The sequence below is a fragment of the Anser brachyrhynchus genome (genome assembly GCF_964034855.1).
Source record: "Anser brachyrhynchus genome assembly, chromosome: 4".
NCBI lineage: Eukaryota > Metazoa > Chordata > Aves > Anseriformes > Anatidae > Anser > Anser brachyrhynchus.
Genome location: NC_137698.1, coordinates 54,645,853 through 54,658,941, shown reverse-complemented (window position 1 = coordinate 54,658,941; position 13,089 = coordinate 54,645,853). Strand labels below are relative to the sequence as shown.

The 13,089-nt window shown below is 41.4% G+C and overlaps 1 protein-coding gene across 4 annotated transcripts in view; it reads right to left on the bottom strand.

Annotated features, from left to right (window-relative positions):
• Positions 1-778: 778 nt before the first annotated feature.
• APBB2 (amyloid beta precursor protein binding family B member 2) overlaps positions 779-13,089 on the bottom strand; it is a 172,828-nt gene continuing 160,517 nt past the window's right edge. For all 4 annotated transcript variants that reach the window (XM_080589357.1, XM_080589360.1, XM_080589358.1 and 1 more), the window contains exons 12-17: positions 9,806-9,920; positions 7,133-7,220; positions 5,999-6,082; positions 5,404-5,519; positions 4,495-4,674; positions 779-3,932 (exon numbers count right to left, since the gene is read on the bottom strand). In XM_080589357.1, coding sequence (XP_080445483.1) covers positions 3,765-3,932; positions 4,495-4,674; positions 5,404-5,519; positions 5,999-6,082; positions 7,133-7,220; positions 9,806-9,920 — 751 coding nt within the window. In that variant the 3' untranslated portion in view covers positions 779-3,764. The remainder of the gene's footprint in view (positions 3,933-4,494; positions 4,675-5,403; positions 5,520-5,998; positions 6,083-7,132; positions 7,221-9,805; positions 9,921-13,089) is intronic.

Below are 13,089 nucleotides of genomic sequence, written 5' to 3'. Positions count from 1 at the left end.
CTTCTAACCAAGCAGTCTGTTTCTCCCTCCCCTCAGTCACAATTTGGAACAAAAAGAGAGAATTTCCCAGTTCCATGGACCAGTAACAGTTGAGACAATCATTTTATGCAGCTAAATTTATTCTCAGAACAGATTACATTTAAATGTGCAGAAGTGGTCAACAGCAGGGAAAATTATCCTTTTCAGTGTCAATTCGGTGCTTTATGCAAGACTGAGCTCTGCTAATAAACAGTGGCTGTTTCCTTCTTTCTTAATGCTGTTAAAATAAATCAAACTTACTTCTGCTGATTGTACAGCACAAGTTTTAGTCACGTATCGACCTGCCCAAGGAAGGAATCATGGCATTACTGCTACCGCTGTAAAGGCTGAGCCCCAAGTAGCTGCTGAAATAAGAAAGTTCTGTTTTCCGTGGGTGCTTTACTAACAACTTCAGATCCCTAATCAAACATCTATGAAATGCTTGATAAAATTAAAAGAAAAGGGATGTAGAACTCTCAGTAAATTACACAGAACTGGCATAAGCTATTAGATACTCCACAGCTTTTCTTCCTATCACAAAAGGGCCTCTTGTTTCAAGAGGTACAGGTGGCTCTGCACATAATGTTTATCACTAAGAACTCCTTTTATTGTGAGTGGATTCTATGCCCCTTCCATGCAATTTTTGTTACTCCCACTTAACCCCCCTGTAGGTGGCCTCTATGGCCTTACATCTCCCGCATCCCATTTTTCCCCTTCAAATGAAATAGTAAGTGGCTTAAATAAAACCTACAGCCAGCACTGCAGATTTCAAAAGAAAGGCTTTTATCTCTAGTTTTCGACTGTGAATATAAATCTCCTTGCTTCTGCAAGGGAGCACATTAATGACATGACTGACATGTGATACTTACCTCTAACTTACTACTTGCATTGAAAAAATTAAGAAATTAGCTTTGCTTTACATGATTTTTCTACAGACTTCAATAAAAATGTGACTACAAATAATTACAAGGCTTGCCTTTTTAGGCAACCTATAGTATACAGAGTAGAGAATGTTACAAGATCACGTCCAGTAAAGACAATACATCAACATAATAATGCAGGATATTTCAGTAAAAATAGAATAAATAAAATAAAAATATTTTAAGCTGTATTTAACAGGTTAATTTAAAATATGGCATCAGACATACAAGGCATACTGAACATGGCTGCCTGCCTACAGAATCACTAGGTATTATAAAAAAATGCATAGATAACTGAAGGGTTGCTAGAACATCAACTAAAACAGTAGCAATTACTCAAACACACGTATGGCATACATACATTTTTGGCCATGGTAAAAGTGTCTTAATATATGTTTAACAAAAGGTACCGGGCTTTGCAATATTAGGTTCTGATTTTGCAAACACCTGGGTGTGTTTATTTTTTTGGAAAATAAGAAGTCCTACTGCAACAGAAGGGCCAAATGTATTCAGACCATTTGGCACACTGCTTAAATATTTGCAAAATCAACAGCATTTTGGTAACACAAAACTCAAAACATATATTGGCAAGTGACTACAGCTTTTCAAATACCTGTCTTCTCCTTCAGCCCTTCCTGCAGCTGCACATTTTGCTAGTGAAAGCTAACTACATGTTCTAGCCTTGACAACACGGACGTGTAAAGATTCTTCACCCAGGTTCTTACCTTGACACTGCTGTTTCCTAAGTGGTGGTTTAGTTTAAACACAGAGTCTGTATCTCTCCTGCGGAGACTCAGCACTGTGTAGATACAACTACCACACTGGATTATACTGTTTAAAATTCTTTGTAGAACAGCTGCAAATCCAAATCCTAAATGGGGTGGGTTTGCCTCCTCTCACCTCCAGCTTTCTCTGTCTGCTTGGCATTACCTGTCATCTGCACGGCCAAGTAGCCAACTGGATCAAATTCAGAGACGTGGGTGATTTCTCTAAGTTTCTTCACATTAGGCTGATCTGAGTTCTCTTCCAACTGTACGAACAATAGATGTGGTCCAAAGGAGGCAGCAGGAAAGGAAAGAATTGCTCCACTGCCATGGGTGCAGAATCCCTGTCATACAGACATCAGAGGAGGATCAGCTCCTCCAGTTTAGATGGCCGTAGTTGCATAGCTAGCCTTCACCTACCCCTGCTCATACCTCAGGCTGGCTTTACTTTAATAGTTCTACATTTTCCATGCGAAAATGTCTTGAACCATCGTTCTTTCCTCCTTTATTCTCAATTTGCTTTGCCCAGGTGTTGCTGTTGATTTCTTCCAATAAGAAAAAAAAATAACATTCTTTGTTTATAACAATCTAGTATAGTAAAATAAAAAGTTCTTGTAAAAACAACATTGACAACGTTCTTTTAGAATTACATTATGACCAAATTTACAGACTTAGGAGACAGATACAGTTTGGAACATACCTATAAATGGAGGCAAAGCATTTTTAACGCTACTTAAAAATATCTTTAATTTTCCATTTCCAAAATTTGTACCAATCTGCAGGTCTAAAGAGAAGATGGCAAAGGGAGAAACTAAAGATATGTAACTGCAGTTGAAGATTAGCATGAAGTACAATTTTAAGGGGCAATACTGTGCTGACTTTGTCAGGATCTGCACTAGTGTGTAGATCAAGGCAATTACAGGAGGCCTTTGGAGCATAAGCATTGAAATTAAGTTGTCCCACCTGAAGCACTGTCCTGTTAGAAAACATCTCTCCCCTTATTTTGTCACAGAGCACTGAAAGTAAAAGAAATTTCATTGAATTGTGCAAATAAAAAATATGATTGTTCTTTCTGTGACACACTAAGTATTCAGCAACAAACTGAGGGGAAGGGGGAGTTGTGCAACCACATAATTAATCGAACATATAATCAAACACTTATATGGAAAAGGTAGGTAACATTTTAGTCTCTGTAAGAGTTTTAAGACAGTAAAACTACCGATTCTTTCTTATTCCTGGTTGGTATGAGCTCTATGTGGAACAAATTGTATTTTTGATGGATTAACGACAGATTTGGGACAATGAGTTTAACAGCCAGCATTTGCATTTGTATGTTTAAAAATGAAAAGCTTCAGTGGGTCACCCTGTACTCAATTACTGAAAACAATCCTGGATTTTTCAGCATTGGTTTGGTATCAAACATGATTCTTCGCTACAACCATAATGTATAAACAGGCGATCAAATGACGCAATGATTCAAAAGCATGTCAGGGAGATGGTGCAGTGATTGCTAGACCAATGCTGACAAACAATTTAAAACTAACAGGTGTAGTTCAGTAAAAAATAAAACTTGGTATTTAATCTACAGTAATTCAATGGCAGCTGATCCTTGGTACCTACTCCAGTGTTGAAAACTGAGCAAAGTGCGGTAGGATTTAAGATTGGTTTGTGGCAAATCCAGCTCGAGACGGTGAACCTATCAACTCTGGCATCATTCATTCCAAGGACTTTAGCATGAGTTCACTGGGAAGGACGTGGCCATATTCTTTTTTTTTTGTGTGAGTTTTGGTAACGTTCATGTATTTACAGTCAAGCAGACCTTCCATTGCTCATGGTGTAACTCACTGACAGCAAAAAATTATTCATGCTTCTTTTCATATCACACGATGGTGGCAAGAACGAGAGAACATGCTTGTCTAACATTGTTTTGATAAGGATAAATTCTCTGAAGACAAAGCATCAGCAATTTGAAATGGAAGGCCAAACATTGTCAGTTCATTTTCCTTAGTGTAGCTACTGTTATCTGCAGTTAAATGTTAGGAGAATCTTCTCCCTTACGCAGCTAGGGCATCTCAGTGACGGGGCGTTTCTGTTTCAAAGTGTCAATGAGGGACAACACTCCTCTTTTCACATTAGTTGTAACTCTTCTCGTCACCGAATCTGCAGGAGGTGGGGGTGGCCGGACTTTCTGTGAAGGTGGTCTGGCTACTAAGCACTTCTGATACCGTAACTGCAACAGAGCAAAAGCATTCTGCAATCCTCATTGTATCCAATACTTTCAGAGCATTTAGAATACATTTTTAATACTTTCCCACGAAATACAGTCAAGCCTCCACTGTGACAAACAGCCCTACCGAAGTCAATGGGACGTGGGTCTGTCAGTCTCTTCTTCAGCACGTGACAGATGTGCTATACTAAGTCATAGGAACAACCCTTTGAAAATTGAAAAATAAGTTTCCTGGATTCATCTATTCTTGAACAAGGATTATTTTTCAGTGCATTGTCACTGCATTGTATAACACAGCTGGGAGCACAGTGCAGCATTAGATAACTTCGGTAACAAATGAACAGATCTCTACCTTACACGGGTGTTGCAGAAACATCGGTGGAGGTAAGATGTTAACGGGGCGTTGCTCACTAAATTGACATTTCAAACTCATTAAATAGATCAGAATCCCAATGCGTGTGTTCTTTCTATCTCAGAAAATTAATATAATTGCAAATTTGGAAATACATTTATTGAGGTAGTGAAAAATCTAAGTACTGTTAGGTGCCTTTTCAAGGTCACTTACCATACAAGCAGCCTGAACAGCTTCTGATACGTTGCCTGCATTTGGCTCACACCAAAAAACATGGCACTCAAAATGCTGGTTTCCTGTATCCATAATGAAGGCGAATGTGTGAACATCCTTGCCTACTCCCATGAAGGACAGGAACCGTACACGACATTCCACCATGATTTCCTCTTCATTCTGGTTATGAATGAAATGACTGTGCGTTACTATGGGATATTCTACAGAACTTTACTTCCAACTTTAGGTTGAAAAAATGGGGAGGGAACACTGATGGAGTTCCTTTTATCTATCTGCGTATACCCAGTGTCCAAAGGCCTGTGCTGGATCTCCCCTTCTTGGCTATCAGCAGAGCACAAGGGCTTTGAGCATCAGCACTGAGCACCTTGTGCATTTTAAGTACTGCAAGTTTAAAACTGATGTGGCAATTTCGTGAAGAATGTATGGCTCTTGTGACTTCAAAGACATTCCCTTATCACTGGTGTGTAGAAATGTTGCTTTAGGACCTCATCAACAGATGTAGATAAAAGGACAGGATGTGAAACAAATTGTAGTATTACCTTTGGCTTCCATACCGAGAATAAAGTAGGATTGCTACTTAGGGCTTACCCTGCAATATTTTAGGCTCAAAACTTCTAAAAAGGATAACACTGAGTTTATTTTAAGTATCTAACAAATACTTGTATTTCTGAGGATATGCTTGGAATGGTAAATAAAACCAAAGCTGACACAAGCAGTAACAGCCTCTGTAAAACAGAGATGTGTGCAGACTCACAGCCCTGGAAAGAAATAAAATGCAAAATAAGCAAATGAATTCTAGTAAAAACAAATACTTTCTTCTAGAGCTTATATGTTCCTGGTTTTCAACACTCATGTTAAACATGTTTTAAATAAGACAGTCTGCCTTACTCTTTCGTTGATGACTGTGACAGTAGCGTCAGCAACATTCATGGTAACTGGCATCCAGTCCTCCCTGCTAGAGGAAGCCATCAGACTTTCGATAGCACTGTTCAGAGTATCCATCCCTGAAACAGAAGAAAATGTGTGTAAGTGAACAGTAACAATTTTGTTTGCACATAGTAGTACAGAAAGCACATTGTTTTGGAATCATTAAAAACAATTTGATGATGGGTTGTGAAGTTAGTTTTCTTCATCTGCAAAAGCAAAACAGGTGCCTCTGGCTTAGAAAAAAATGGGATAGCATCATGTTTAGCTGCTGCACCACTTCAGTTCTCCAAAGCCCTTCTCATTAGTAGCAGAGCTCATATTCAGAGAAAGCACTAGAAAGAAAATGCTTTCTTAGCAGCTCCCAAAATACCCTGGTTGCAAAACACACATTTACGTGAAGCGTTGAACACTAGATGTCTTCACGTCTGGCTGTAACGACTGAAGTTCAAGAACTGCTACCCTTTGAAAATCATACATTTACACTTGGAGAGACAGAATCCAGCCCTTAGAGTTTATGGGAGTTACCTTTGAAGTCAGAAGTAACAGTGGTACATACCCACAGGTTTAGCTACAGGCAGCATGCCCAGGTACTGGACGTGGAACTTCTGCACCAGTTCTGTCTTTGGTGTTGGGAAATCTACTACATGGGAACAAAAATTTCTGTTTATCACTACTCACAGCTGGGAAAAAGACTTTTATTTCATCAATAACATAAAATAGTTTACCAAGTCATTATACTCTGAAGGTATTGCATTGATTAAGACAAATCTACACTTCCTCTGACAAGAATAATGCCAAATAATTTCTAAGCAAATTAGAATGTTGCATCATCTAATTCTTCACTTCAATTCTTCTTCATCTACACTAAAAATAGGGTCACATTATATTGCTGACATATTAAAAAAAACACAGAGAATATAAATGAATGCACCTCTGAGACATACAGACCCGAGTTGCACTGCATAACCATATAAAGTCTGGAAACTGTTTTAACAATCCCTGTTAATGTGTTAAACACAGGCTACAAGTAATCAATACTTTTGTCTGAGCAGAAAATTACACAAGTTGATGGATTAAGAGTAAGGCATTTAGTGTGAACTGGTGGATCTAAAAGCATGTATTTTTCTGTAAGCTAATACATAGTACATTTGTTCTCATGGAATACCTTCAAAACAGCAGCTATTCAGCTACAACTAACAAAGGCATGCAAAGGCAACTTTCTTTTACCACGCAGTAGAGTGTGCAGAAGACCCTTAGGTTGGATGACAACCCACTTGCACCTCTTGCCTTGGAAGTTGCTAAAATTGATGATAAAACCTAGGGGGAGGAGTCCTACAGCTCCTCTGAATCCATGTGATTAACTGGAGCACAATCTGCTTTTAGGGCGTATTTGGCCAATTATTGCAGTCTATAGTCAAGAGTATTTTGATGCGAGCAGGATATACATGCAAGTAGCCACAAGTAAGATTTTGTGTTTGCAAAATTCGTATTTTGGAATGCACAAGCTGTTATGACTGCATTACTATAAACACGACCAAGAATTAGAAATGTCTAACACAATACCAGCTTACCAGAGAGAGCAGTTAAGACAGGATTACACTCTCCATGCATTTTGGTCAAAAGCAGCAGCAGAAATGAAACGTATCTAAAATAGCACAATCCCAAGGATTTGAGCTGTAATGTATAGTACCTTGCAGAGGAACATCAAGGGTGACGTTACTCCTCTCTTGTAGTGAGCTGCAAGCCATAGCTTTAGCATTCTTCCGTTCGGCCATAATCTGAATAAGACAGTGATAACATGACATTTTTTTCAAAAATGTAGTACAGTAATAACTCCAAGTATAACTTTACTCCTATTCCAGAAATTACTCCCTCATTCCAGAAATTAGTCAGGAATTACATAACTAAACAGGTTATACTTTGTAAAGAACTTTAATTTGCTGCCAGTTTATTCACCATTCTTCACCTACATCAAGAGCTTAAGAGACACCCGAGCCTAGGTGAGAGACAAATGGAAGAGAAAAAAAAACATAGCCATTTTTATCAACAGAAAAATTGCAGGGAGGAGTAACAGAGCAAGAAATATAAATATTTAATGTACAAAGAAGTGTGTTCATTATTTATGTTCCTCACTGATCTATCTTCTGCTACATGTCATTTTTTCCTCCATTTTTATGTTTCTTCTGGACTTAAAAATCCCATGCAAAATGCAACATGTTCCTCCCCAAAACGTGTACTACTAGCACTAGACGAAAACACTTCAAAACAGGCACTTTGGACAATTATTTCCTAAAAACGTATGACTGAGGAGGGACCCAGGGAAGGTAAGGGAGTTTTTCCAAAGCTCATGTATGAAACCTTTTTATCTGCTTCTTTACACTGATGACTATTAATTATAATTAAGCTATAGAGATAACCAGTGTTCCAGCAGATGACACTTGGTATGAAGATACTTCTGGCAAATTGCTTTTTTTTTTTTTTTTCCTTCTAGATTTCATATTTGGAAGTATTTTCTGTTACAGGGACATATGACAGTACTCCCCACGAGGACGAAAAATGATACACACTAGCTTAGGGATAAGCCCTAACTCAGCAAAGAGGTCCAGTGTGCCAGAGAGCACATGCCAAGTGCTTGCTGAATCAGATTCTACCTATTGCTGAACTACGAAGGAACAGGCTCTGCCCAGCAGCACAATCCTATTTCATTCCGTGTTACACTTAGCTACGGCTGGAAACGCTCAGTTGCTCTCTGATCCCAAATTATTGCTGGGAGCTTTATGTCACAATTACACACGTGACAGCGCTGCTGCCCCGCTGACAGCACAGTCAGATACCCCTGCGTATCGCCGCCGTGGCAATCCTAGCTGCTGTGCTGACTGGGTAGAAGCAGCTGTGGCAGGGCCCACGTAGCGCTTTTTTCCCTGCTAGACTTGCTAGAAACACCTGCGAGAACCGAGAGCTGGAGAAGGACAAGGGACACAGCAGGTCCAGGCTTCCCCAGGCTCAGCCCCTGCGGCTCCCTGCCAGATCCGAGCATGTCCCCAGGCAGCTTCACACACCAGCAGGACGACCTGCTGCTGCTGCCTCGGGCAAACCCTGCTGCCCAGAAGGTCACGGTGATATACACAGTGTAAATTTGCACTTTGTTGGGGTGAAACATCACAGATTCAGTAGCCATGTCTGCAGCGTTGCAAAAATTAAAACTTTTTAGACTATACAGCTGGCTACAGGGAGGAACTTGACACCCCTGACCTTCATTCACTAACGCGAAGACAAAATGTAAAAAGCAAACAAGCACAGGCATAAAATAAATCAGCACAATTTTAAAACCCAAGGGTTTAATAATGAGCTTTTCTGGACGAGCCGTGACTCATGAGGAGGGACAAGTTACACAGGGAGAACTGATCGTGTTCTTCTGTCCCCACTGTCCCCTCTTCCTCTGGTGCAATCTGACATGTTTTAAGGAAAAACAAAATGAGCAGCGTAATATAGCCTCAAGTTCACCACAGCTCGATAAGAGAATTAAAAATAGTTTCAAGCAGTCTGGTATAAGTTTCTTGCTATAAAGCCTTTCAAACAGATTTTCCTGCTGTAAAGGACGTGCTGCCCTAACACTGCATGAAATGACCATACAGAGGACACTCGTGAGCTGACCATTCAAGAAAACCAAAATTAGTAACCAGGGAATGGTGGCAGATATGTAAGGTGAAATGACTGAAGAGCACAGTCCTCTCCAGCATTACAGACAGTGCTACTACAGGAACCAAGATCCTTCATTTATTTGTAACTACAGTAGCTTAGCTCCCTCCTTCTCACTGATTTTTATTTTTTTTTTAATTCACAGAATCACAGAATCATTTAGGTTGGAAGAGACCTCCAAGATCACCTAGCCCAACCTACGACCTAACACTAACAAGTCCTCCACTAAACCGTATCACTAAGCTCTATATCTGAACGTCTACATCTACATCTAAGCTCTAACTGAGCAGCACCATGTTAGCAACTGTTTTCATGCTTGAAGAATACCATTCAAACAAGGCCTGATACGAAGTTTCATATCACCATTTCTCATTCATTGAAACTGCACGTTCTTTTTCCATTTTGAACCTACATCTTTTTTTACTCAAGAACATTTTCAGTCTGTATACGCATTTGTCAAATCAAAAGCAAATATTACCCTCAGCTCCGAATGCTCACCCTTCCACTACTCCCATTCGTGTCCTTTCCTTCAGAAATTCTCTACACCATTTCCTATTGCCAGAGATAAAAACTAAACCAACAGTGCGTAAGATCACTGATCATACATGTATTATGCCCAGGGACCTCTCAACAGACTAATGCAGTTGACTTTAAATCCACTTGCCTTTGAACAGATTTCGTGTAAACTTGTGGCGATGGCTTTTGCTGGTGTGTCACATCGAAACACATGACATTTCAGAATTCTTGTGTCTTTGTCTCTTGCCACATAAGCAAAGTCTCTGCACAGACAAAACAAATTAACACGTTAGAAACAGTAGTACCTGCAAAACATTAAGTCCTGCTTTAATTTAACAAGTGTTATGTCTCAGCTGCCAGAGAATAAAGCATGCCTCAGACAAACCGGATATACAAAATTAATAAATTGCATACCCCTAAAACATGGCTAAGGTTTCATGCTTAACCTATATAATTAAAGAGCTCATTACAGTTTCATAACACTGGCAATTTATTGAACTTACAACCTGTAATTCCAACTGCATTTGTAAATACACAGAAAAATTTACTCAAATATTTTATTGAAGACAAAGGAGAGGAGAGTTGCAGAATAAGACAAAAGAAAACACACAAAGCTCTTAAATGACAGAAAAGCTGAGAAACAGCATACAGCATCCTAGGTAGAGAACAATGTATTTCAAAGGACTGTATAAAGTGTTTAAAATATGCAGATAATAATTAGAGATCTGGTTGCATAAGGGAGATGTGAACCTGCTGAGCTTTGCTCACACTAATTGGCCTAAATTTCTGACCTTATTTTTTCAAAAGTTAAATAAGGATGCCCTACAAAAGAGATTTTTTGTACTGTACCAACCAGTCACCACAACACGGTATAGCTGTCTAATATGGGGGACAGAAATGCTTACTTGTTTTCAGGCTGTTTAAGAGTTTGAACTCTTATGAAGAAGTCAAAGTGTGACAATGGTGTAAAGAAAGCATTGGGTTTTATGATACATTCAAATTTTTTGGCTACCAAGTCCAGGGCTGCCCCTGCTCTGAGAGCCCATCACCATGGCCCCGTGTTACTTATTTGCCTTCACGACCCTCCTAGGCCAAAGACATCCATTAACCCCTTCCCAAGGGGTGCCTGAAGCTGGGTCCGCAGCATGGGAAGGCATGCAAGCCAGGCAAAGCCAGGCTTCTTCCCAACACTTCTTGCTACCTAGCCATCTTTGTTCCGTACCAGACACTGCACTCCCTGGTTTTGCACCTCTGCTTTTTCATGTCCTCTGAGCAGCCACCACCCCATCCTACTTTGTGACCCTCGTGCTGTCTGCAGATTTCTTTGGGACTTGGCCTCTCTATCAGAGTGATGGTGAGTAGCTAACTGGAACTAAACCTGGCCAGGGAAGCTGGAGCCCCCAGCAGCCTGTTACACCCGAAGCCTCTTTTCACTGCATTTCCTCTTTACATATAACCAATTGCCAGCAATACCCTAACTGGTGAAGAAATAGGAGGGATATCCCACGTGGACAAAAAGAAACATAACGTCCCTTCCCTCCTAAACCATGTGATCTGTAATATAGGAATATTTCAGACTTTAGTAAAGTTTGTAGATATCCCTAGCAGGGTTCAACTCAGCATGAATTGCCAATTTCTTCATTCCCTCTAGAAGCTAATTGAGTTGAAGATGTTTGTCCTGAAGTAATCAGGGAAAACCAGAGACTGTGGTTTAGTCCAGTGTAATAGTCCCGGAAGGTGCTGTCTATTAAGGAGGATGCCTGGAGCTTTCCTAGCTCCAGCCTCACGCTTGAGTACCTCAGCCACAATCCGCAGGAGCCTCCCAGCAGCTTCTTCCCTCGCGCTGCACTGCAAGCTCACTGAGACGCTGAGTGTCCTGGAAAACGATGATGCTTCTTTGCTTCTCTGCACGTGCGCCAAGCCTTGCTTTAAAAGGGTTTCCTTCCTCCTAGCTGAATGGTTCAAAAGCAAAATGAAGATTCCCAGCTGGAATCACGTGCACGACAAACTTGCTGGCAGTGACCATCACTGCAGGCTAACGAAGATGCACAGACTGGCAGCCTGCTGCACACCCCTCACTGCTGGAACAAGCTTACTCTTTCAGAGGGCAGATGTAACAGCTGAAACCAGTGTTCACATTAACTTAAATAGCACTGAAAGTCATCTGTGGTACCATTAGTTACACGGCTATTTATTACCATTTATGAGCATTAACCTCAAATCAGTAATATTCCTTCGAGGAGGACACGTAAATGAGTGATTTATGTGTTCCTTTACAAGATGATCCCAGGAGCAGCCTGGGTTGTTTTGCTGAGTTGCTCGTGCTGTGCAACCCACTTAAAGAAGCAGCAACCTGCCCAGCCCCCGGAGCACTGTGTGGTGCCAGGATCAGACAAAGCCATCACCTCCGAGGGGCTGCACAAATGCCGAAGATAACTCGCACCTTCTGGTAGCCAGAAAGCTATCAGAAACACATCATTATTGAAAAAAAAGATGGGACAAAGCCACCAAAGCAAGTCACGGGGGCTCGGAAGACGTAACGCATTGCCAGCAACTCAAGTTTTAACAGCCTCAGAAACTGACTGTGACTGCCGCTACCAACTACCCAGCTCAGCAGCAGGACACCAGGCCAGGCAGGGCTCTGCCGCTGTGCCACCCAGCCCCTGATGGGTTTTGCAGACCAGCCCCCGCAGCCACATGAAATCTCACCCCGCAGAGGGTTTCTCTGAGGCCCAGAATCAGCTGTGAGGATTTCAGGCCTTAAGGGAGTCTGTACAGTAACACTACATGCATTTAGTCAGCACCTCATCTCCCAGTGAAACTCTCCAAGCACTGCAGAGGTAAAAATGAGCTGAACGATGAAAACGGTGTTAAATTAAAGACTGAGTTCTGTCAGGATCAAAGACAAGATTTCGGTCATGAAGAACAACACTCACAACTGCGCCCTGGAAGTGGGAAACACCTTAGGTGAGAGTATTTTCAGCAGGCTTTTAAAGGGAGAGGCAGGGACTGGGGGCAGCCCACTGAGCCTCGCTTCTCTCACAAGCATAAATTCACTTTTCTGACCAAAGGAGAGCAGTGTGGAAGGAGGACAGCGCTGGCACTTAATGAGCACATACGCTTTGCAAGGAGAGAAGCAGAGGTGGCATTTCTCTGTCCCTAGAAGCCTAACTGCAGCCAAGGGACCAAGTCGCCTCATTTGGGGCGAGGGCAGGGCGAAGGGGCCCGGCGAGGGCTACGCACATGCTGCCTGCAGCGGGACACGCCGGGTGACAAGGAGGCTCGCCTCCCTCTCTGATCCTGTTGTCCCTGTGACAGGAGGATGACAGCAGTCCTGACGAGAGCTCTGCGCTTGCCAAAGGGCAAATACTGCCCACAAAAATGCTCTTTTTAGTCAAAACGCAATGCTTTCATTTTCTGACAGAGCTGGTA